This window comes from Varanus komodoensis, unplaced genomic scaffold (genome assembly GCF_004798865.1).
Source record: "Varanus komodoensis strain SLA01 unplaced genomic scaffold, ASM479886v1 scaffold6_2, whole genome shotgun sequence".
NCBI classification, from domain to species: Eukaryota; Metazoa; Chordata; class Lepidosauria; order Squamata; family Varanidae; genus Varanus; species Varanus komodoensis.
The window spans coordinates 17,906,965-17,930,672 of record NW_025336346.1 but is presented as its reverse complement, the minus strand read 5'-3'; the positions used below and the strand labels follow the sequence as shown (position 1 = coordinate 17,930,672).

The following is a 23,708-nucleotide window of genomic DNA, read 5'->3' as shown; positions in this document are numbered from 1 at the left end:
TGAAGCATGAAACATGAGGCCCTCCAAATACTGTTAGACTCCAGCTCCCATCAGCCCTAGCCAACAAAGTCAAGGAAGGCATCAGGCTGCCTGCCCCTGCTCTGGAACACGTCTCTGAGGCTCTGTCGTAAAACTGCTTGATGAACCTGGAACCCCTAAGTATCACTACAGAGTTGTTTCACTGCCCCTGTGGAGAGTGAAACCAAGACCACTTCTTCCATTCGAGTCTGGTGCTATGTGGGGAGATCACTTCAGTGCCTCCAGTGGAAGCGTGCTATGGATGCTCTGGTGAACACTAACTCACTAGAGGGCTCCTGGGAATTGTGGACAGGAGAAAACCCAAGGAGCTGGAGCTCACGAACAATTCAAAGCAAAGCAGTTTCAAAGCACTGGACTTTTTGCACAGAGACACCAAGAACCCTGCGAGTATTAGGTGCTTCCTTACCTTCTAGTGTTTTTACAGTGGATAACGTGAACGTTTCTTCTTTTTCAAACTCATCACCAACTTCTTCCCAGGCTGCTCCAAAATTTGGCTTCAGAACCCTTTGGATGTGGTCGGCTATGGTCACCTCAATGTCCTCCAGCTAAAAGGGTAAAGATATTTGACATGGTGATGTTCTGAAATCCAGCTTCACCTCTGGCTCCTTGAACAACAGTGAGCACATTTGCTTTAAAGTGGGGATGCTACTTTAAAGCAGCCCATGGACCAAATTGGGCCTTTGAGGGTTTCCCAAATGATCCCATCTCTTTCTTCAGCTCCCCTTTCGTCTGATTGCCTATCAGCTTCTGCCTGTCCCTCACCCCATTCTCAAAGGCTGACATAACATACCTCTCCTAAGGCTGAGCTACTTTATGGCTCTTGGCAGCTTCTTCGAAATTTAATGTGGTCTTCAGGCTGAAGCTTGTTTGACACCCTTACTTTAGCACATCTCTGTTCCTGCTGCCCACCCCGCAAACCTAGCAACCCCCAGTATCTTCCTCCTGCTGCAATTTCTCTTGGTTTATAAAGTAACAACATTTTGTTCTAATACTGGACACATGAGTGAGGTTTGGAAAGCACTTGGGTTCTTCCTCATGCAGTTCTCTAGAGCAGATCCTTTGCTGACATCTGAACAGGCTAACATGAAAATGCTTGATAGAGATCCAAAATCAGAGGAGTACCCAAAAGAAAGGAAGAAAAAACAAATTGGTGGCACCACTTTGGGCCTACTGTCCTTTTACCAGGCTGTTTTTCAAGCTCAGTGCCATCCAATTTACCGTTGACCCCATTAAAAGCTCTGATTCCCAGAACTGGGAGAGAAGTCATATGTCTCATTGGCAGAGCCAGAGCTCAGCTAAAAGCCTCCAGACCTGTTCTTACTATTTCCAGTTAAAGGATCAAGAAGTGGCCGGGGGGGTTGGGGGGGGGGGGAGAGAGACTGGAGATCCACTGCTAGCCAGTGTAGCCCATATTGGGCTAGATGGAGGAATAATGAAGAGGTCTTTGAAAATTCAGACCAAAAATGTACTACTATATATGGAAGCAAGCTACATAACACTGAGGTCCTTTCTGAGGGACAGGCTCCTTCTCACCCACTGAGTATCCTCTTTGTCCCTACAGCCTAAAGGGGGTGTGTGTACATATATGTATTTGTACACGTTCCATCTGGCCACTCATTTAACGTGTGCTGAGTCTTACGTCTGGTGCAGATTTTGGCAGGCCCAAAATAACTCCCAGTATGCCCCAGCCAGCCTTGCTGGCAATTGTAGGCCTGTTTTCTATCCAGTTGAGCACAGGGCTGCACCCCATAAGTTTATCTTTCATTTTTTCTGGGAAGGAGGGAATTTTAACCAAGTTTCTGGTCTGTGTGGGTGGGACAAAGCACCTTATTAAATATGACCAGTGATTGGGGAAAGGTGTAGCACTTGGAACAGGAGTAGGGAACATGCAGTCCTCCCTATCTGATGACAAATCCCATCATCTTTGGCCACTGGACATACTGAATGGGGCAGATGGGAGTTGAAGTCCTGGGATGCCTGAAGGTCCAGAGGTCCCCCACTCCTGACTTAGAAGGATGGTGCCCAAGGCATCCAGGGCTTTGCAGGCTTCTTCTTCAGCTACTCCTTCCCTTCAACATCCCTTGTGAGTATGATCAGAGGCAAAACACTCATACACCTGCACCTTCTCTCATCTGATGCAAAATTATTTCTATCTGGCAGGAAACAGATGCAGGTTCAACTATATAAAAATGGGCAGTTTCCCAAGGCACCCACTTGACACAGTTCTGATTGTATGCTAACCTGAATAATAGCACCCAGGCCAGGCTCATGCATTCATCAGGCTGGCACGCCAAATCATGCAATGCAGGCAGGATCCATGTGCTTCTTCACCACACACAGAATGCATGACAAGGTCGGTGCTCTGCACTAAGACTATATGCACAATGGACTCTTCCGCATGACCTCTCTGGGCCCGAGCGACAGGGCAAAGAAAGGCTTCCTCACAGAGCTCCCAGTAGAGCACCTGCCTCGTGTGTGAGGGTGGGTGCTGGGCGGGGGCTTGCTCCACCCTTCTAACATGGTCGGCGAGGGCATGCACAGGCTGTGGCTGTTCAACCTGTGAGACGGAGTTGCTCAAGTGCATCTCTTCCTTGTACAGCACAAGGGAAGGCTGAACGTCATCTGTCTTTTACATTCCCAAATGAGGTGAGATTATTAATATTTAGCTTTCCTGAGCAGCAGATGCGGTGGATGTGACGCTCAGCAGGAGTGTCACAGCCAGTCACTCAGCAGGGAGGAAGATACAGAGAATCCAGATCAATAGATCAAAGCGGGGCTCCACTTGCATTGTGCAGCCTATTCTTCAGAATGAGGAGGAGGGGAAATACCACCCTGTGTGCAGTGACCAAGGCTCCTGGCAGAAAATAAACTTTGGGGGAAGAAGCCCAGCTCATGCACCGATTTACGTAAACTAAAAAGTGCCCTGACCCGAAACGTCAGGGGACTGGTCCAAAGAAGTCTCTCCAAAAATCCCCCTATCCAATCCCTTCACATTTGATGATGCTTCACAGTCACATTCCACAGTGCCCTGATCTGGCTCCGGCACATACAAAGAAAGCCACAGAGCATAAAAGCTTCTTCATCACCCTCCATCCCTCAGCATGTCTGCTCTGCTCTTCATAGAGCAAATTTTTATGCAGAGCCACTGGTATTTTAAGTATGCACAGGAAGAGGGAGTTCCTTCTAAACAAAACAAAACAAAACCCTACCTAAGCCATAAACAAGCAAAACTACTTTGGCAAGGCATTTATTCATGAAGCACAGGGATAATGTGGGTAGCTTGCAGCAAGCATCCCGGAGGGGAGATGCCGCGGCCCTTCAAGTCCACGGCTGCCAAAATCCGGCTGGTCACAAGCCAGGTCTGTGCATGAGCAACGCTGACAGGACGCTCCAGGTTTGACACTTAGCCATCTGGACATGCTGTGACTCAACAGCTTGTTAGCTCAGAACCTTTGTCAAATTCAGCCTTCGGTCCTGACAAAACAGGGTTGCAAATGAATTTGTTGGTACCAGCCATAGGTCCCCATAAGAGGAACTTGTGGGAGAAGCCATTTTACGGGCGGATGACCTCCACCTTGTGGCACTGAGCCAAGTGACATTGAAAAGGGGCCTGCGAACTAACCAGAGCCCCCTCCTTACCACATATTCATCCTCGTAACCCTCCTCCTCAGCTTCACCAGTGTTTGGATCACAGTCCCTGACGGTGAATTTCATCATACAGCTGAACGTACAAGCCACTACAAAGAGAGAAAAAGCCAGCACAAACAGAAGTCATGCCACTGTAAAATTGGCAGCTTAATTTTCATCCTTGTCTCTGGTCCAAGGCAAAACATGCCCACTGATTAAAAAGACACTGCGGGTTCTGAGGAAGGCCTGCCAAATTAGCTGCAATTATCCACAGACAGACAGGTCATGTTAATATACCAACTTTTCTTTCTAGGTATACAAGGTTATTTACAGAAAGGGTATCGAGAAACCTTTAGGCCTATGAGAAATACACAGCAACATGGAATCTAATGTTAGGTAATTTTTCAAAACTCAGCATCCATCTAGTTTCTATACAAATGAGCTTGGAGATATCTTGTGAGAGAATGTGGGGTTATTATTACATTTCATTTATACTCTGCCTTTTTTTCTTTTTGAAGGACTCCAAGGCAGCTTATATGAATCTCTTCCTCTCAATTTCAGTCCACAACAACCCTGAGAGGTGGGTTAGGCTGAGTGTCAATGACTGGCCTGAGGTCATCCAGTGAGTTTCATGGCCAAAAGGGGACTAGAACCTGGACCTCCCGAGTCCTAATCCAGAAATCCAACCACTAAACCACACTGGCTCTCTAACTGAGAACAGAAGCTAGATGAAGAAAGAGAATGTTCTTACCTGCTGTTGGGTCCTCTTCAGGCAATGCAATCAATGTATAGCAAGTTCCAGGTTGGTTGTATTGCAAGCTTTTGGCAGGTACATAACCAATCACTGCATATCCCTCTGCTGGCTCCATCTGCACTGTGACATTTTCCAGGATCTGATCATTCAGGGTGTTTGTGCAGTCAAACTATCAGGACAAATAGAGTATATCACGGCATGAAGTCTGTTCAGAGCATTGAACATACTGTACTGACAGGTTTTGCCTAGAGAACATTGGTTATTGGGCAGATCAAAAATAAATAGAATAACTGGTTAAATAAATTACAGTAGAAACACTCCCTGCTTCATTTTTTGGGGAGCCACTGCTTGTTTCAGTAAACAACCTGTTTTGTTGGGGCCAAAGGAAGATGCTTCCTGCTATGTACAGTCTCCCAAATGCTTCCAGTTCAGAAATCTAAAGACAGGTTTCAACATTGCAACAGCTTCACGGCTTGTGCTGCAGACTGGGAAACCTCAGCAGACAATCACAGTGCCTGTTCCAGCCAAGAGGCAATCTCAGTACAGTAGCTTTTCATACCGCATCATGCTTATGTTCTGCACCAGCAGATCCTTAAGATACTTATCAAGTTACTTCAGAATGACACTTCTACCACCTTCCAAAGCGTATACAAAGTTCTGTACTGAAACAAATTTACATGCATTTCAAGGTTCTTAGAACCATGATGGGCGACATTACACCTACTGAAACCCTTCACCATTGAGTAATTATAAGCAGGCACTGGGCCTTTGTTCGGAGGCCCTTTAATCTGCCATCAGAGAGCTGTGCTGCATGCAGTGATTCTTTTCACACACTGGGCTAAAGGAAATTGCTCATGTCCAGTGGCTTTTGGAATCCTAAATTGAGGCACTTCAGTCATTATGGGATTCCTGTTTCCTTTTCTCTCAGTGGCTGGTTGTTTGCCCACCTCTGGAATGTCACCTGAGAGCTTCTGTGAAAGCAAGAATCAGGCCTCTGGGCAGAAAAAAGTTCACCACCACTGCACTACCACATGGCCTGCACACAGTGCTAAACTATGGCTTAGGTTACACTCATGTGCTTCAGGGTTCGCACACTCCCCTTATCCCTCTGCAGCTATGAGATTGCAAAGTTTGGCTTCCATTTCCGGCTACCCACAGTTGTTCATTATATCCAAACCTGGTGTCTCCACCTAACTCTGGCTTACGTCAACCTTCCTCTTCCTGGGGAAGGTCCCCTTCCAGATGTGTTGGCTGGGAATGACAGGAGTTGCAGTCTGTAGGCAGGCCAGGTAAGGCTGGTTTAGAGCTGCAACCCAACTCCAAATGGTGGTTTATTGCCCTGGCTAATTCCCTAAACCACAGTTAATACTAATATTGGTTCTTGGTGCAGATTAACTAAGTAAAGATGGTTAGCTGAAAACAAAAGCAAAAATTTCCAAATTTTGGAAGCTCCCCCCCCGAAAAAAAAAGCAAACACTTCCTCTTCAGCCCTGTACTGGGGGAGGAGGAGAGATCCCTGAGCAGGCTCGTTCCCGTGGTTTAGCTTTATGGCCGAATGCATGCTCTAGTGCAAGGGTCCTCAAACTACGGCCTGCGGGCTGCATGTGGCTCGCCATGTCCATTTATCCAGCCTGCCTCAGAGGTTTTGGGACTTGATGTGCGCACGTGCGCAGGCATGCGGCGAGGCGGCAGCTTGCTCGCATGGAGATCGCTTTGGACTCGATCAGAGAAAACGATCTCTGCGTGAGCAAGCCGCTGCCTTGCCCCGCACGCCCCTGTGCCCCTCACTCCCTCACCATCCCACCAGCACCTTTCAACTGGTCCCCTGTTGAAAAAGTTTGAGGACCCCTGCTCTAGTGGCATAGTATCCCCAGTGCAGCAAATGGAAGCAGAACCATTTCTAAATTGCTGTAAGGTCTACAATTACTCCTCTGGGACTTTGACTACCACCACTGGCAGCATTCATTAGGAAATTGTGGGTTGTGGCCAATCTTAGTCTTTCTTAGGGAAGACCCATTGAAATTAATAGGAATTAAGTTAAGCATGACTAACTTGACCCATTAATTTCAATGAGCGTACTTTACGTAAGCCTAGGATTGGATACAACCCTGTCTTTACAAGAACAATACCCACCTGAAACACCACGTGGTTGGTGAATGTGTGCTTGGTACACTGGATTACATACTCTGTCTCCAATTCTGTAAGTGCTGTTGGCTCAGAAGAGGACTTGAACAGTGGACCAAGTCCCGCGAACTCTGGAATAGCTGCTAGTTGCTCTGAAATACAATGGAGAGAGAGAAGAAAGATGCTTCTGTTCATTGCCAGACCATTATTTCTTTGGACAAATGCAAAGGAGGGAGTGTTTACTCCTGAGGAGTCTGTCTAGCAGAGGTTCTTCTGTACACATCTGGAGTACTTTTCCTTCTAGATCTTCTTCATGGGCAAACAAGCATGAGACCTTCCGGCCAACATGAGCTGGTCTCTTTCTGCCACTTATTCCTCCTACTTGGATCACAATCCAGCAATAAATTCTCAAGAGGACACTTTTTAGTTGCTCTGTGAATATAGCTGCTAAAAATCAAAATGGGTGACTCCTATCATGGTGAAAAAGAAAAGATGAAAGAAGATTGCTCTTTTCTGGGTCTCTCCTGCTTTGGGGTGGACACAAATCCAGAAACACATGTTGACACACTTTGGAAATGCAGGGATTTTTTTGATCATCAACTCCTGCTTAGCATATATAAACTTGTTTAAGAAAATTCAAGTTTTTCTATTTTTTTGTCCATTCATAGGGTCACCAGGCATCGGAGGCGACTTGATGGCACATAACAACCACAACCACTCATGCCTCCAATGGATTTCGGTTCACGGCAGCCTGCATCTTGGCTCTAACCTATCAATCTCTCGCCAAGTGCACAAACAACAAGCATAGTTATTTTCCAAATTTCAGAAGAGTGCAGCCGAGCCATACAAGGTTAGCTAAAGTTTTGGAGAGAAAATTCTTTTCATTGCTCATTTAAGTGTTCCTAGGTAGTGAGCCTGGTGATTCAAAAAGTTCCAGATGTCGTAAGACTGGTGGAATAAAACCTCTTCCACAAACTACTTCATCTTTTTAATTTTATTACCAAACACATGGAACATGCATACCTTGGAATATTTCTTGTCGGGTTGCTGCCACCTTCTCTGGCTGCTTGACTGAAGATATAGGAGCATTTTCTGCTGGGGACCAAAATAAACACAGCAGAGATATTATAATTTGCAAGCTTGCTGACCAGAAAGTATTCTGTACCTTCAAAAGGGTCAAGCTCAGCCCCCTCATGGTGAAGAAACACTTATTAGGGATGCTCATTTAGAGAAAAGGGGCTGATGGGAGAAGGGAGAGTCCAATTTGGAACAAACAGCAATGGAAGAGAATGCTGCCAAGATTTTAATCAGATGGCAGCATAAGGGGAGCAGAAAGCTGTCCCAAACACTGAATAAGATAAAACTTGAGCAATTCAGATCACATATGCTACGACTGAAAGGGCCCCAGGAAATCTGAACAGAGACATCTTGAAAGCACAGAGAGAGTTGGATGGTCCCCAAGAACAGTCCTGACAAAAAAGTTGTTTCTACATTTACCTGTTCTTTGTTCAACGATGGGTGTGGTTGCCAAGGGAACCGACCTCAGATCAAAGGGTTTCTCAGACGGCTCCAGAGTATACTGATGTAGTGCCCTCTCCAGGCCAGGGATGGATACAGTCAATCCTGGTGAAGAGAAATGATGACCAGCATCCAGTCTACCGGAGACCCAAAGAGCTCTTTGCCAGGTTATAAATCAGGGTACAATTAACTCTGCACATCTGCTCTTCCATATGGCCCTTCTAAAAAACCTACTCAGAGTGCTTGGATTTTAGCCAGTTTAATCCTCCACAGCATCACTGGGTTGCACATCAAGGCAAAAGCCACTACCTGCTGTGAGCCTCTCCATCCAAATGCAGAGATACCTAACTCCTCTGCAGAAAATCCATCCCTGAAGGATATCTTCATTTCAAGAGGAAAAGACCGAACCCAAAAAGGGTACCTCTGGAAATTACTCTCTTCCCTAGTGTAGTGTATGAATATCTGGCACACATCTGTCCCCATTTAGGGCTCAAAGGCAGCTGTGCGGGCAGGCAGGACCCGTCACACATCCTTATACAGCCTGCTCAGACAGCTTAATGCTGCCACAGAGAACAGATCTGAAAATTAGGATCAAAACCTCATCTGCTCCTCATGCTATATTCAGCTTTCTCCACTGACTTAAAAACTTAAAATAAGCAGTAAATGTCAGGAAACTGAAGGAAGCCTCCAAGCCAGCAGGCATTTAAAAATCATAGACGATGCACTAGCCCAAAGGATCCCAGCTGTTGGACTGGACTTGTGGGGATGAGGAAGCCAAATGAGAGGAGCTGCACCTACATTGTTCCTCGCCACCGTCTCAATAAAAGAGGAGATATTTGGCACAAATGAAGATGCAAATGATGGCTGGAAGGTGAAAGCTGCACGCTGCTTTGGCGGGAACCAAGCTGGCAATTCAGGGTAAAGGGGTTTGCGAAAGGATAAGGGCATTGTTTTTTGGTGAGACTAGGGCAATGAGTTAAGAATTTTGCAGGGTGTGTGCATGGGTTTGGGTGGTAAGTTAAACCTTCGGAGTGCTCTGTGTCAGATATGGATTTCAGCAGGGAAATTATTCAGGTGTAAGGCTTTCCATTTGGTCTGCCTGACTTAAAGGTGCCAGGAAACTTTGTGATAAACTGCTCTAGCTTCCTCATCTAGCTTGCATCACATGAAAGCTATTTTTAAAGCTCCAATCAAATGGTAAAATCCTCTCTCTCTCTCTCTCACACACACACAACATGAGCAGCACTCAGGGTTTTGCTGCAAAATCTAAGTCACAGTCTGTAGGGTGCATGGAGGTTCCCAAGACCTCACCTGTTCCACACCAGTCCTAGCAGTCAAAGCAACTTCATTGTGTTTTCAAAGCTACTAGATCTTTACAACAATTACCATTCAGAATGTAGCCAGCATTCAGGGCCTTTTGCTTCTGCTCCAAGACGCTCAGGTAGAACGTGGCCCTGTCTCTCACTTCATTGTCATCATCCATCACACACCTGAAATCAAAATCAGAGTGCTTTGCTCAGTGGGAGACATGCAAATTTCCATGGCCCCAGCTGGACTTTAAACCCAGTCTATCCGGGCAGGAAGGGTGATGGCATGCAGTGTAGTGATGGAATCAGCGGTGTGTGCTAAGGACTAGCACTAACCATTTCCAGGAAACAACTGGTTAGCTCAGTCTCGCTTAAGTTACTGAATGCAAGGCTGAATCAGAGGGTGAGCCAGCCTCTTCTTTGGGTCATGCTGTTTGTGCTAAGCTCCTAAGCTGCCATTTAGATTGGAGAGGACTTAGATCAGTGTGCTGCTTCGGTGCGTAAGGTAACTCCTTCCCGCTGCCACCACAGAAGTTCCTCCATCTGGAAGCAACTCAGAACTCTGCATTGTTGGTCATTATGCTGTGGACTCCGACAGTATACCTCTATTCCATAAGGGATTGGGCAGAGGAATTGGGAAAAGCTTTTAAGAATGATTCTACACTAAATTTGCCCGTAGAATTTAGGCATAGAGAACTTTCACTCCAGCTTTGATACAGATGGTACTTTCATTAAGTCCGTAAGTATACACTGTTATTTTTACTGGCTTTTTTCATTTTCAGCTTTGCATTTTCCTTCCTCTGAACATTGTAGTTTGGGGATCTGCAATGTAAGAGGTTGTTCTTTTTGGCACAAAATAAAAATTGCCTTCTACATTTCATGTCTTTTCAAAACTGACTCCATCTTCAAAGCTGGCCAGCTCCTGCTTTGCCCAAGGATACAAATCCAAGAATCCTGGCTACATTTGCCCTGAACAGCTGGGTAGCCCGTGTATGTTAGATGGAACAAGGACATGTAACAAATGTGTGCTTTGCTTGTCTGGGGAAAATCAGTTCTACTTTCACATCGTATCAAACTGCAACAGGGGATGAGCACAGGATGTTCAACCCCTGTTCAGGATGTTCACACAGCAGCAGTACTGAACAAAAATGATGTGGACGTGCCTGCAATTGTATGCGGTAGGGATCCTGAAATGCACCTCGTGATCAAGCTGCCTGCCTCATAACTCACCTTTTCAGCAGCACTAGGATGCTCGGCAGCATCTCTTCATTCTGAGCTCCAAATTTGGCCAAAGCACTCACAGCACCTGCAAAAAAATGTGGGAAAGGGCAGAGTGGCGGGAGCGCAGGGGGATGTTCAGTTGAAGACAACACATGGGGAAAATCCTGAGAGGTCTGTCCTTATCATTTATTTGGCCATTTATATATAAAGTTCTCATTGTCAAGGACTAGCTAGGAAACAATCACAGAATTGCTGAAGGTTCAGATGGATCATAATGATCATCTAAAAATCTAACATAATGGAAGCCTGGTCAAGGATCTAAACTCTTCCTGGCAGCTGATCTGAGTGAGAGGGTATCAGCACTTCAGCCAACAGAAGGTAGTCCTTTAAGAAAGTAGAGAGTCCTGCTAGATCTGGACCGAGGGCCCATCTTGTCCAGCATTCTGTTAATCAGGTGCTCGGGGGAAACCCACAAAGACAGTGCAGTTTCTTCATGGATAAACATTCAGAAGAAATTGAGCAAAATCCCCATATTTAATGGGTGAACCCAAGTTTCAGGGATTCCATCCTAAATCTGATTTGCAGTCAGAAGAGACTGATCATCCCAATAGTAGAGAGAGGCTGCAGCTTGGAGGTGGATCACCTGCTTAACATGCAGAAAATCCCAGGTTCCGTTCTTAAGGTTTGCAGGGAGAGCTGGGACACAGCCCTATCGGTGCAGGCAGCATGGGGCTAGATAGATCAATAGACTGGGTTGGTTCAGGAGCTTCCTGTGCCCTGTGGCATAAGCTTTTCTAATCCACATACCTGCCCGGACCTCCTCATGTTCCAAGACGACTCGGTTGTAAATGAAACGGATGTATTTCGAAGGGTTGTTGGTCTTGGGGCCTTCCTGGCCCAACAGGTGGAGAATACGGGTAGCCAGGACAGTGAACTCACAATCTTCAATGAACTCACACAGGTGGGAGAGGCCAGTTTCCTTGCTCTCGGAGTTCTCCTCAATTATGCTGATGATACATTCCACAATGGCTCGCTTGTACTCAAAGCCGCCCTAGACAGGAACATGCACAGATCCGTAAGAAAGCTGAAAAGAGGAGAGAGGCTCCACTTTTACTGAGACTTCCTGAAAATGGAAAGTTCCTCAAGAACAATGAATTCTCACCTACAAGGCAGAGTACATGGAGTCACGGGACACTCAGTTGCCTGCATGTTCAGCAAAGAGCCAGGAATCTAAGGATCTTAAACTTTCATTGTTTAAAGCAGTGGTGGGGAACCTACAGCCTGAGAGCTGCATGTGGCCCTCAGCCTAGTTTCGCATGGCCTCGGACTCAAGGTTCAAGCGCCCTCTGCATGCACCTCTGGCAAGAGGCACCAACACCCCGCTTCAACTTGGACCCCAACAGGAACCTCTAAAAATGGCCACTTCTGCTTGCATCCATTTGGAGGTGGTCCACTTTAACCAACCCAAATCCAAGTCAAAGTTTAGAGAAACAAGGCTTCATGCTTCCATTAACTATCATGAGTACTCAAAAATGGCTTTAAGTCTCTTCCTTTTGGTCAGAACTGAGTTACAGTTGCAGCAAGTAGCCTCTCTCGCCAGAGTCAGACAAATAAGTGCAAGGGTTTTTGTGCTACTCAGCTTTATGTTGTGATTTTACTTCTAAGAAAACTGCTGCTAACCTTACTTCTTAGCAGAACTAGAAAGTAATTTGTTGCTTCTGAGGGGACCGAGTCTGTGAAATTTCAGAATAGCCAGGGGGGCTGAAGAAGAACAGCTCTGACATTTGGATGGGTGCACGTGTTCATTCATGCGCATTGTAGGCCATTGTTCTGAAAATTGCAGCCAGCCTAGAGATGTCCATAAATGACAAATCTGCAACATTTCAGAGGGATAGGTACAGCAGTTCATGTGAAAGGGGAGTTGCTCATGTTAGGGAAAAAGTTGGGAGAGTGATTTGCCTCCTCTTCCTCTCCTCTCCCCTCCAGTCTTTTCTTAAAGTTATAGGTAAGTGGCACGAGTCATAGAGGTGCCTATGGGCACAAGACACCTGCAAGCTTCCGAAGCACAGGCGAAGGGGATGGAGAGTTATGATGCTTGAACACCAGCTTAAGTCTTTTTTCATGGAGAAACCCAGTGGCACTGGAAGAACGGGCATCTCACTGTCCCATTTTTGCCTTCCCCCAAGCATAGGGACTGGAGGTCCTGGTAAAACATACACGAGGATTCTAAGTCCATACCTGTCAGTCTGTCAGCCACACTCCTTCCCTTGCAGGGATTACAGAAATGAACCCAAAATATGCTATTTGGAGACATAAAGCCTGAGGATTTGTATCAAACCTAAAACACAATTCACTGACAAAGCCTTGTTTGGAAGTGGCCTCATTTCTCCTAGTGTGAGACGGGCCTGACTCTTCTAATGCGGCCCAATTCTGTTCAAGATTTGTACTTTGTCCAAATCCAATGTGTATTCCTAGTCATATGTACGCATAGTGTGAACAGAGGACACTTTACATCCAGCAGTTCCTAAGGATGGTGGTGCAGAGCCTGCCCTTTCTACTGTACAGGCTTCCAGTCTGGGTTGTAAGAATCCCGGAGCAAATGCTTGTCATGTCTGTAATCTGCCAGCATCCAAGCACCGTGCTTACCTCCTCCCGGAGCATGGTGAAGAGGAAGTTCATGAGGATGGCATGTTTGCGTGGGTACTTCTGACAGAGGGTGCTGATGGCCTGTACCACCACGACCTAGACAGGAGACAGGGATTAAAGCAAACCAATTCTGGAAAAATTCTGGCATTCCGTCCCACAGCAACCCACGGCCCCACAGGGTAAAGCTCAGGGTAAACCGAGGACCAGCACAAATGTTCCATGCCTTGAACTCATCTGAAATTTCAGACATGAAGGATGCAATCTGCTTCATAAGCCGATCAATGCTGCTCTCGCTGCCTGTTTTCAGCAAGGTTGTGATGGCCAACGTAGCAATGCTGCGGTTGGAGTCTGTCACCAAGTTCTCCAAGTCAAGGTTGCAGGCAGTCACAGCAGAAGGATGCTTCATTGCAACCTAGGGAAAAAGAGCAGGAAGCAGGATTCACACCATGCAGCCTAGGCAGAGAATATTGCCAGCACTTGTGTGCCTGGGTGAGACCTACAGCTCCCACACCAGCAGCTATGTCAGACCTAGTCCTGGAAGCTGAGCAGCGTTGGGCCTGGTTGAGATCTGGATGGGTGCCTTCAAATGTTGTGAGCTGCCCAGAGTTTCGGCTAGGGTACAGAAATGTAATATAACAACAACAATTCTGGCTTAATAAACCATTAAATGGGAAATATGTGCCAGGCCTGGATCACCCCCACCTTGCTTGTGACATGCTGTTTTCAAGCTCTTCAACTTTCTTGAAACCACAGTTCCCTTGGCACATCTGAGATGGTGGAGCTGTGGCTTAATATCAGATCACTAGTCCGTATTTTCAACTAACCTGAGCCTGCAGTGCTCCATTTCAGACACAACACTGAACTGTGGCTTAATTTAACTGGTGCCCAACCTAGTGCGCAACTGAAGGTGGCAGAAGAAGTGTGCGGTCCCTACACTTGTCCCTGGCTTTCTAAACCTTTGTTTAGGAAGCTGGGATCATTCCATTTTAACAGGCACAGTACTGACCACATGGAAAGGAGGACGGGAAGGCACTAGTTGGTAGGCCTTGGCCAGCATTTGCCATGACTCACATCCATTTTACTGCTGGACAGAAATGAGCCAGAACGCCAAGGAAACCCACGCCTGTTACTTAGCTCTAGTTAAGATCAGTCATTGCAGGAGCAGTCTATGCCTCTTTCCACTTAAAATACAGAGGCTACCTTATCTTCATCTGGGAGAAATCCAAACCAGGAAGACAAGAAAAAAGGGAAAAAAGCAGGTATCACCTTATACAATGACGTTATAATTTGAGGTATTACAGCAAAACGAATCTCACAGTCCTCTTTCGGCCGTCGCATGCCTTCCCATCTCAGTCAAACATGACTGCTCTTTCTTTCTATCCACAAGACCCATAACAGCATCAACTCAGTGAACGTATCACATACTGATTTCTTTAAGCTATTCAGACACTCAGCTCAGCCTCTGGGGTCTTCCTCCTATGCCAACTCCAGAAGGGGTGCAGAGGGTGGCAACAAGAGGAGGGCTTTCTCAGTGGTGGCCGCCATCTATGGAATAATCTGCCCACTGTGGCCTGGCTGGTGCTGAATCTGTCATCTTTTCCACCCCAGGTTCAGATGGCCCTTTTCCCCATGCCTTGCCACCCAGTTTTTTGCGGTCTCTCTCCCTCCCTCTCATTCCTTGTTATTGTCTGTTTTTATTATCTGTTCTAGTTATGTAAAACTTTTAAATATTTTTCTAATTTTATGGTATTTTTATTGTACTTTTATCATCTCTTTTTATGAACTGTGTAGACCACCAAGAGAGTTTTGGTTGTAGACCAGTATTAGGGAAGGAGGGAAGAAAATTTCTATACCGCCAAGTAAGAAATGGCATGATGTGCTTTAAGTCTAGTCTACAGAGCAAAACAAAAAACCCACCCTGGTTCATAAATCAATGGTGCTCCTTTTTGCTTATTTCCTTTCTGAGATCCAAATTTTGGCCACAAAGGATAGAAATAACTTTTAATGTCACAGTCGCTGACATTTCCTGCTTCCTGCTAGGATCTTCCAGAGCTTAGAAGTGATTTTTCAGAGAGTACAAGAGCTGCACTGAGATGGGAGTGGGAAAACAGTGTATCCACTGTTCCTTGGATACTGGATTTCCACTTATTTGAAAATGGGCGCTCTCTCAAAACTGCAGCACTCTTCCAAGAACTGAGGTCCATTTGGTGGGAGAGCTGGCCACTGGCTTGATCAGATGTGAGCAACTGCGGGGGATGGGATTGTTTGCCATCACCTGGATCCATGCTCCTGCTGACACCACGCTGCCAAAATTTGCTTGTTCTCAAGCTAAAATTGTCCATTTTCAGCATGAGTCTCAGTGGCGAACCACAGATTTTTTGCCATTGCCACTGATGGAGCTGCACAAGAGGCTGGGGGCTGGCCTGGGCATGGGAAAGCTCCCTGAGAAGCTATGAGAAAGTCTGTAGATGTTAAGCTACTCTACATGGCAGCTGGTTATCAGACAAAAAAGGCCACTCTGTGCTCCTTCAGCACGAAGCTAATCGAAACCAGTATTTGCCAACTCTAATCCAGTTGTATCCAGGTAGCAAACCCATCCAAGCCTATTGCAAAAAGCCACGGAGTGATGCATTCTGACCTTTTCGAGGTGAATTCTCAAGCCAGCATTTCTTTCTCCCCTCGCCAACAAATATCTCTCCATGGAGACTGAACGATAACACTGGTGTGCTCAAGTCATCCTCTTTGTTCTAAGTGCATCTCCACTAATCTCAGGGTGGAGGCTGATTACGACCATTTAGTAGCAAATCTCTTTGATCCACTTACCTTGTTGAGGGTTCGAACTGCTGCATACCGAAGGGCTGCTTTGGGTGAACTGCAGAACAATTGCAACACTGTAGGAAAAAAAATCAATCTTATTAGGAACCATTTGCAGTCATAGTAGCAGAATGGCTAAAAGGGAAGGAATTGAGGAACAGGAATTTTGCAGGAAAGACAAGTTTCTCTAATTCAACAAGATCTAAAGGAGGCCGCTAGTTTATTTACTGTATACCAGGGGTGGGCAGATCTTCAGATATTTGGAACTTCAACACCCAGAAGCCTTTGCCTTTTTGACCCAAGACCAGCTATGCTGGATGTTAAAGTCCAAAATGTCTGAAGATCTAATTTCTGCTGTAACCTTCTCCAAACACCTGTGCTCTGGGTAGTTTGAAGTGTGATTTCCACAATTCCCTGCCTGCTGGACAGTATAAGGCTTTCTCTATTTGTGAACTTGTTTGGATTCCTTGTTCTTCCTCTCACTTAAATCTCTTCCCACTTTTATTATTTATTCTGGATTTGTCTTCTATTTAAAGGGCCATTCCATTTCACTGTGTCCCTTAGGCAGCTGCATTCTTTTACATTCTTTGTGCTCTTCTTCCCCAGAGCCCAAATGCAGCCTTTCAAACCATGTGCCTCAGGACATGCGGCAACACCCCAAATATTGGCAGTCTTACACTCGAACACAGCAAAGAAGTCTCTTCAAACCCACACTGATTGGCACCAACAGAAACCCATTTTAAAGAAGGCAAATGCCTTTTCTCTCTCCACTCTCCTCTTGCCAGCCAACTCATTCAATTTCTCATTCTGGACCACAGAAGTAGCGGGTCTCACACATAAATCCACACGCCCCCATCCATCTCCCTTAGAATTCTCTCCCCAAGACTCTCCCTGAGACCAACCATTATGCCCAGGGGATTTCAAGGGAAGGGAAGAGGGCAACCACTGAAGGCCCTCACTTGGCTTTGAAGCAATTCCAGTCCCCTATAGCCATACTATTGAAATGCTATTTTTAGGGCAACGAGCAAAGCCCAACAAAACCGTTCAGAAGCAAAGGCATTACCAGACACGGAGGGTGCTAGCTCTTTGGCCGTGCAGCTGGGCAGGTTGACAATGGCCGATGCAGCTTCATAGACCACCATCTCGTGCTTGCTCCTTAAGCAGCTCTCGATGAAATCAAACAGGGGGCTATCATGCCTACACAGAAAGAAGAGCACTCAGCTTCACGCATGCACAGAATTCCTTGATTTTAGCTAAGTGGGTCTATTTTATTCCATATCACCATAGTTTTTTTAAAATTTTACCAGAAAAAGACCTGAAAAGTCACATACAGACACACACAGAGACTGAACACACCAATCAGATTAATTCATCATATGGGCAGCCTCAAGAAATGGTTTTGGGGACTTTTGCTCTAACAACCCACAGCAAATAAAGCTATTGGATTGGCTACATGAAAAGATCCCCACCTACAATCACTTGCACATTTGCTCAAGCAAAGTTTTATCAGCCATCTCTCTCAACAAAAGTGTATGGAATTTTCCTTATATCTCATGAATTTGATCATCCATTTGTGGGGGCCCCATTTTAGATAAAAACTTAATTACTGGTCACAAGAAGAAACCGAGACTCCCGAGAAGTGCCGTGTTTGGGAGGATTCGGAAGTTCTGCCTACAACATTTCAGGGAGTATGGATCGTTCACTGATGGCGTGCCCAGCTTCACTGTCTCCATCACTGCCTTTGCAATGGACACACCTGCACTACTCTCTCTTTAGTACCCTTTGAAACCTGTTTGTAGCCTGATAAGCTGCTGATTCAGCACTGCGAGTTTTTAGAATAACTCCCTCCTCATACTTCTGTTTCCAAGAACGTGTGAAGTCTGTGTAGCTGAAGGCATCTATCAAGCCCAAACACATCTACCCAGCCCACACAATCTATGCAGAGGCAGGAGATGTTGACCTAGATGAGGTTCTCATATAGCCAAATTTGTTTCTAGGAAAACAAAAGCCAATTTTTGATTGCAAACTAGAAGTTAGCAACTTGTGGCCCCCCAGAAGTTTTGGCCCACAATTCCTATCAGCCACCACAGCCCGTGGCAAAGGATGATGTGAGCTGTAGGTGAAAACATCTGGAGAGCTACAAGCTGCCCAACTCTGCTTTAAGCAGAAATAAGTGGACATGAATGAGGCAAGACTTGCAGGGATCTGGAGGAACTTTCAACCCTTGCAAAATCCCGCTTTTATCCACAAAAGAATAAAACCAGGGAAATTCTGGCATGGGATCACACAGAATACGTTCTGCAAGATATAAAGGCATCCTTACCCTGCAGCTTCTTCATCTAGCAGTTTGCTGGCTACACGGATCATCATGCAATAAGCAAAAGGTGATTTCAAGCCGTGGCGCATGAACTTGTTGAGCATTTTGTTGACAGCCAAGCGGTCGTTCTTGCGCACATGATACAGCAAGCCAAGGGCATGATACTGGAAGGAGTTAGCAAAAGAAGAAACAGGGTCAACTCCACTCCTCCGTTTTTACACTACTAACCAAGCCTTCTTCAACCCAGAGCCCTTCAGATGGACTACAACCCCCAGGATCCCCCAGCCAGCATAGCTAACCCAAGAGCCATGCATCCCAAACTGAACACCATGGTAAATGCCATGGGGCCTGCTCACTTGGACCATGATGTTATCACTGGAGGCTGCTTCCTGCGCTTCATTCACCCAGCGCTTTACCACGTCAAAGCTTGTCTTCAGAAGGTGCTGTGAAGGAAAAGAGCCGGGGGGGGGGGGGGGCGGCATCATGAAAGTCTGATTGCAGCTGAGACAAGAAAAAAGCCCAGGCAGATCTGAAACCACTTTTGGGGTGTGGGAGTTGCACTATGATCCATCAGTGTCATTCCTATCACCCCTCACGGCTGCCATTCCAGACCTGAAACAGTATTTGCATGCAGGCAGGGAACAATGAGTGCCTTGGAAACAGTCGAGCCCAAAGGTATAAAAACTACAAAGGAATAAATACGGCTGCCTCTTCCAAATATGGGGCAATGGCCCACCAACAGTGGGAGTCACTACTGCCTTCGATGATCTCACATCATATGTGTACTCTTATTATAGATCCAGGGTGTGGATCCTCAGGTCTGTGGACCACTTCTGCCCCTCCAGGAGCAACCAGGTGGTCTTGAGCCCTTCCCCAGGACCACCGAGGTGCAGATCATTTGGTGGCTCTTACATATTTTCTCCCCATCTAAAATGGCTGAGATGCCTCTCCTAAGACTTAATTACGGACAGCATGACCTCTAAGCTGACATAAGCTTGGCCTCCCCGCTTTGCCTTCCAGCCCGTCCTCTTTGCCTTCATCCCCACCCACCACTGGAATGCAGCTCCTGAGAACACCTCCAAAATCAAGAGGGGCCCTCAAGCTGAAAGAGCAACCACGCACCAGGGAGGACACGAGGGCGGAACTGGACACGCTGGGCACCTTGTCGACAATGGCCTGCTTCATGTAGCGCTCGATGGCTTGCAGCATGGTTGTCTGCAGGGTGGGTGAGACAAAACCAGAGAAGCTGTTCTGAGAGGAAGCAGAAGGAACTTTGGCAGAATCTCTGGAAAGGGGCAAAGCACAAAGCGGGGACTCAAACAAGGTAGAAGCCAATGGAAGAATAAAGACGGGGGAGCCCAGTAAGGAAACTGAGAAAGTATGTAAAGAGGGGAAGAATGTGGAAAATGGTTGCTATTTATTCCATAATTTTCAATACTGGCTTTTCCCCATGGAGCCTGAGGTAGTTAACATTTTTATGAGCATTAATAAAATGAACATTACAAATGGCCCCTGGAAAGTTTGGGAAGGGGCTGCCCTGGAAGTCCTCCTCAAGCTTTAGGAGCTGATGGCACAGACTCCACCAGCCTGGGCTTCTCCAAGGAAGCAGATGCAAAAAGCTTCCGAAGCACAGAAGCAACTGATACTCACATCTGTAATCTGGCAGAGAGCTCGCACAGCAGGGCCCCTGTAGTTGTCATCCTTCCCAGTCATATCCTTAGTTAAACTGATAAAATGCAGGGGAAAAAAATAGTGTTGTGTACGTATCCTCCCACCAGCTTTCTCAATCAGAAAACAGCCCCAAGAAGGAAGCACCCTAAATGTCTTCACATGAAACAAAATAATAGATTTCTAAGTGTATTTGATTGTGCAATGCATAGACACACACACACACCCCACAACCCGTTCAGTTTGCCCTGCAGATATTGGCTGGCATCACTGTAATCACTCATATTTGATTAAAACATTATCATCTCCTCAGGAGGTGAAAGCATGCTTTGCAAAACGGCAGAGGGAGCGGGGAAGGGGGAAGAGTAGGGAAGCGGTGTTATCTTGTTATCTCCCCTGCTTCTCTGTTTGCACAGAACAGGCCTGGGCCACTCAGGATTACAGCATCTATATTTCAATGGCCTAAACTCCCTCCCCAAAATATTTCCTCTCCCCAAAAACAACTTCCATCATCACCATTTCCACTTCCCCAGACATTAACAGACAATCAACATAAATGGATATTTCATAAGCTTCTCACAGCTGAAAGACTGCTATTTGAACACTGGGATGATAAATGCTTCCCTCCTATAATGCAATACTTTCAGTGTTTGAACAGGGCACTACATACGTGGACACTTGATCTCTTTTTCTCGAAGCTTATGTATAAAAGTTTTTAGAAAGTTGAATTTATGTATGTATGTATGTATGTATGTATGTATATGTGTACACATATACATTTTCACATGTGTCAAATGAAACTGATATAATCAAACTGATGTACTGATATTTTCCTCTTCTTTTTCCTCTTCTTTTTATGTTTTGTTGGAAAATAACAAAAATAATTTCTTACAGACATGGCAGCCAACCTCACAAAGCTAAGTGGGTGTTAGTGCAAGAATTACGTGCAACTGACAAAACCAGCTGCACAGAGAAAAGCTAAAGAGGGACCCACCTGCTAGTCACTATGATGACATCCTCAGAGATGGTCGACATCTCCTTGATGGTCAGGTAGCACATCCTGCGGAGGGTGGGCTGACATGAAGAACAACAAACAGCAGTGTTAGGATGCGCAAGCTCTGACAGGACATCCCGTTGCCTGCTGCTGATGAAACAGGGATATCACATCATCTGCTACTGCAGGTCTGGTCCTGCCATTAGAGAGAGTGGGGAAGCTGCCTCAGGCGGCAGCCTCCAGGGAGGTGAGGAGAGGCAGCACGGCTCTGGGGGGCAGAGCTGTATGTGAACCAGTAGGCCCTTAATCTGCAAATTGCTCTGCTCTCGTCAGGCACACAGAAGCTGGAGGTGAAATAAGATTCAAGTGCCAGTCTAGTTGGCTTCTGCACATGGAAATGGGGAGGCAGTGGACAACTCCATTTTGTCCTTCACCTCTTTCAGCAAAATGTCTGGGGTTGCCCCTAGGCTTCTGGACCACTCAGCATCTCTTCAGCAGCCTTCTGAGACTGCACCTGATTGGCCGCCCAGAAAACAAGCCACTTCAAGAGACCAAAGAAGGGGACAGCTGAGCGGCTAATGTGACAGTGAGTCTTGGCTTCGGGCTCTTCTGAGAGGAGGCTCTGTGTTCTGGCCTACCAACCCCATGTGCCAAAGTGGCCATCTGGCACTATTAGTCACTGCACAGGATTGTACGTGAAAGCTCCAGTTCCCCACCAGTCTTCCACTTCCCTGCGTAAACTTCTGGATGGACCACACAACCAAAGGGCTTACATCATTGGACTGGAACAGTTTGGTCATTGCAAAGAAGGATTCGGTGGCTTCCATCACACCAAGGTGTTCCCCCTGGAATGGGGAAAAAACACACAAATATTTGCAAGCAGACATACTAGGAAGCGGAAGCAATCACATTCAGCACGGCAGCGGAAAGCGTATCCCAGTGAGTACTGGCAATTGCACTGAGCAGCAGAGGGAAGCTCATGACTGCAATTCACCTCCACTGAGACCAGAGGACAGCAAAAATGACTCTCTCTCCGCAAAGGGTCGCTCAGACCCGCCTCAGACTGTGTGGGGCTCTTTGACAGCAGACAGCTGCCATCTCCGTCATCACACAGCCCGCCTGGAGGGGCAAAATGGAAGGATTTGCAAATAGTTCACAGCCCGCTGTTGACACGGCTGCAACAATAGCGCTAGTGTGCCAGGTACACACATTAATGTTGACAAGTAGACCCATTTTGTCTTAACCCTCTATGATGAAGCCGTTGCAAATGTTAAATGACTTCTCCCCTTTACCTGATTTATGAGATACAGAATCTTGGTGAGGATGTGAGCACATTTCCGAGGGTTTATAGGTGTTTCATTGAATACCCGAGCCTAGGAGCAGAGAGGGGCATTGATGAAATCTCAGAAGTACATCAAAGTGGGTTTCTTCCAGCAAAAGAAAGACTCGTATTGTCAAAGGACTTACTTCTTGCAGCACTGCACTCTTTTCCAAGTGTTGGAAAGGATTGGAACCTCCGCCTGTGATAGAAAATCATCCACTTCAGTTCTGATCAAGGAGATCTTGATACACGAAATTTAATTAGCTGGGAAGCCTGGTTTTTAATTTCTATGTATGTTTAACTGAGATTTATACTGCACTTTTCAATGGACTATCAAGGCAGTTTATACAAATCACAAACATACTGAAATATTACACCAAAAGTACAATAAAAGAGTCACCGGTAGAATATATACTGGCTGGGTTGTTCCTCAGGTAATGCTGGTATGAGGAAGTGAGTTTTGAGCAGACACCTAAAGATCAAGATGGAGACATCAGCTTGAAGTCAGTGAGAGGAGGTTTCAGCGGGCAGGTGCTGCAGTACTAAACGTTCTGTTACACCTTCTCCTGAGGTGAACCTTAGGAGCACGTGGCACCATCAGAAGACCTCCTCTGGAGGATGCAAGGACCAGGCAGGAATATAAGGGCTGACATGATCCCCACAGTAACTAGTCCCAAGTTGTTTAGAACCTGACATAGTAACAACAGAACCTTGCATGTGGCTCAGGAGGTTTTCTGGCAGTCAGTGCAGTGCTTTTATTTTATCTATTTGTTTGTTTGTCTGTTTGTTTATTTATTTAGGGAACTTCTATGCCGCCCCATTCGCCGAAGCCTCGGGGCGGCTCACAAACATAAGTAAATGACATCATATAAAACAATATAATTTAACAGTATAAATTAAGTTGCCCTGGCCAAAGAATAAAATAAATAAATACTATTAACAATTAAAATAACGTTTAAATAAAAAGGTCTTCACCTAGTGCCGAAACACAAATAACGACGGCGCCAGGCAGACCTCTCTGGGGAGCACATTCCATAGATTAGGCGCCACCGCAGAGAAAGCCCTCCTCCGAGTACCAACCCTCCTGATTTCTTTCACGGAGGGTTCCCGGAGAAGGGCCTCTCCCGCTGATCTCAAGGGGCGGGAGGGCATATATGGATGTAAGCGCTCCTTCAGGTAACCAGAACCCAAGCCGTTAAGGGCTTTATAGGTCATCACCAACACCTTGAATTGGGCCCAGACTTCAATGGGAAGCCAGTGAAGCTGACGGAGAACTGGAGTCATGTGAACATAACGCCCAGTCCCCATCAGCAGCCTGGCAGCTCTATTCTGAACCAATTGAAGTATCCGGACCGTCT

At 46.2% G+C, this 23,708-nt stretch overlaps 1 protein-coding gene across 2 annotated transcripts in view; it reads right to left on the bottom strand.

Moving 5' to 3' along the window:
• COPG1 (COPI coat complex subunit gamma 1) overlaps positions 1–23,708 on the bottom strand; it is a 28,325-nt gene that overhangs the window by 3,050 nt on the left and 1,567 nt on the right. Inside the window, exons 2-22 of one of the 2 annotated variants that reach the window (XM_044451615.1) lie at positions 22,497–22,549; positions 22,322–22,402; positions 21,803–21,874; positions 21,030–21,109; positions 20,018–20,093; positions 19,490–19,582; positions 18,724–18,810; positions 18,374–18,531; positions 17,114–17,247; positions 16,060–16,127; positions 13,460–13,648; positions 13,237–13,332; positions 11,398–11,641; positions 10,600–10,675; positions 9,449–9,552; positions 8,042–8,167; positions 7,568–7,639; positions 6,554–6,696; positions 4,418–4,589; positions 3,679–3,776; positions 446–584 (exon numbers count right to left, since the gene is read on the bottom strand). In XM_044451615.1, coding sequence (XP_044307550.1) covers positions 446–584; positions 3,679–3,776; positions 4,418–4,589; positions 6,554–6,696; positions 7,568–7,639; positions 8,042–8,167; positions 9,449–9,552; positions 10,600–10,675; positions 11,398–11,641; positions 13,237–13,332; positions 13,460–13,648; positions 16,060–16,127; positions 17,114–17,247; positions 18,374–18,531; positions 18,724–18,810; positions 19,490–19,582; positions 20,018–20,093; positions 21,030–21,109; positions 21,803–21,874; positions 22,322–22,402; positions 22,497–22,549 — 2,361 coding nt within the window. The remainder of the gene's footprint in view (positions 1–445; positions 585–3,678; positions 3,777–4,417; positions 4,590–6,553; positions 6,697–7,567; positions 7,640–8,041; positions 8,168–9,448; positions 9,553–10,599; positions 10,676–11,397; positions 11,642–13,236; positions 13,333–13,459; positions 13,649–16,059; positions 16,128–17,113; positions 17,248–18,373; positions 18,532–18,723; positions 18,811–19,489; positions 19,583–20,017; positions 20,094–21,029; positions 21,110–21,802; positions 21,875–22,321; positions 22,403–22,496; positions 22,550–23,708) is intronic. The other variant, XM_044451616.1, reaches the window with a different exon arrangement.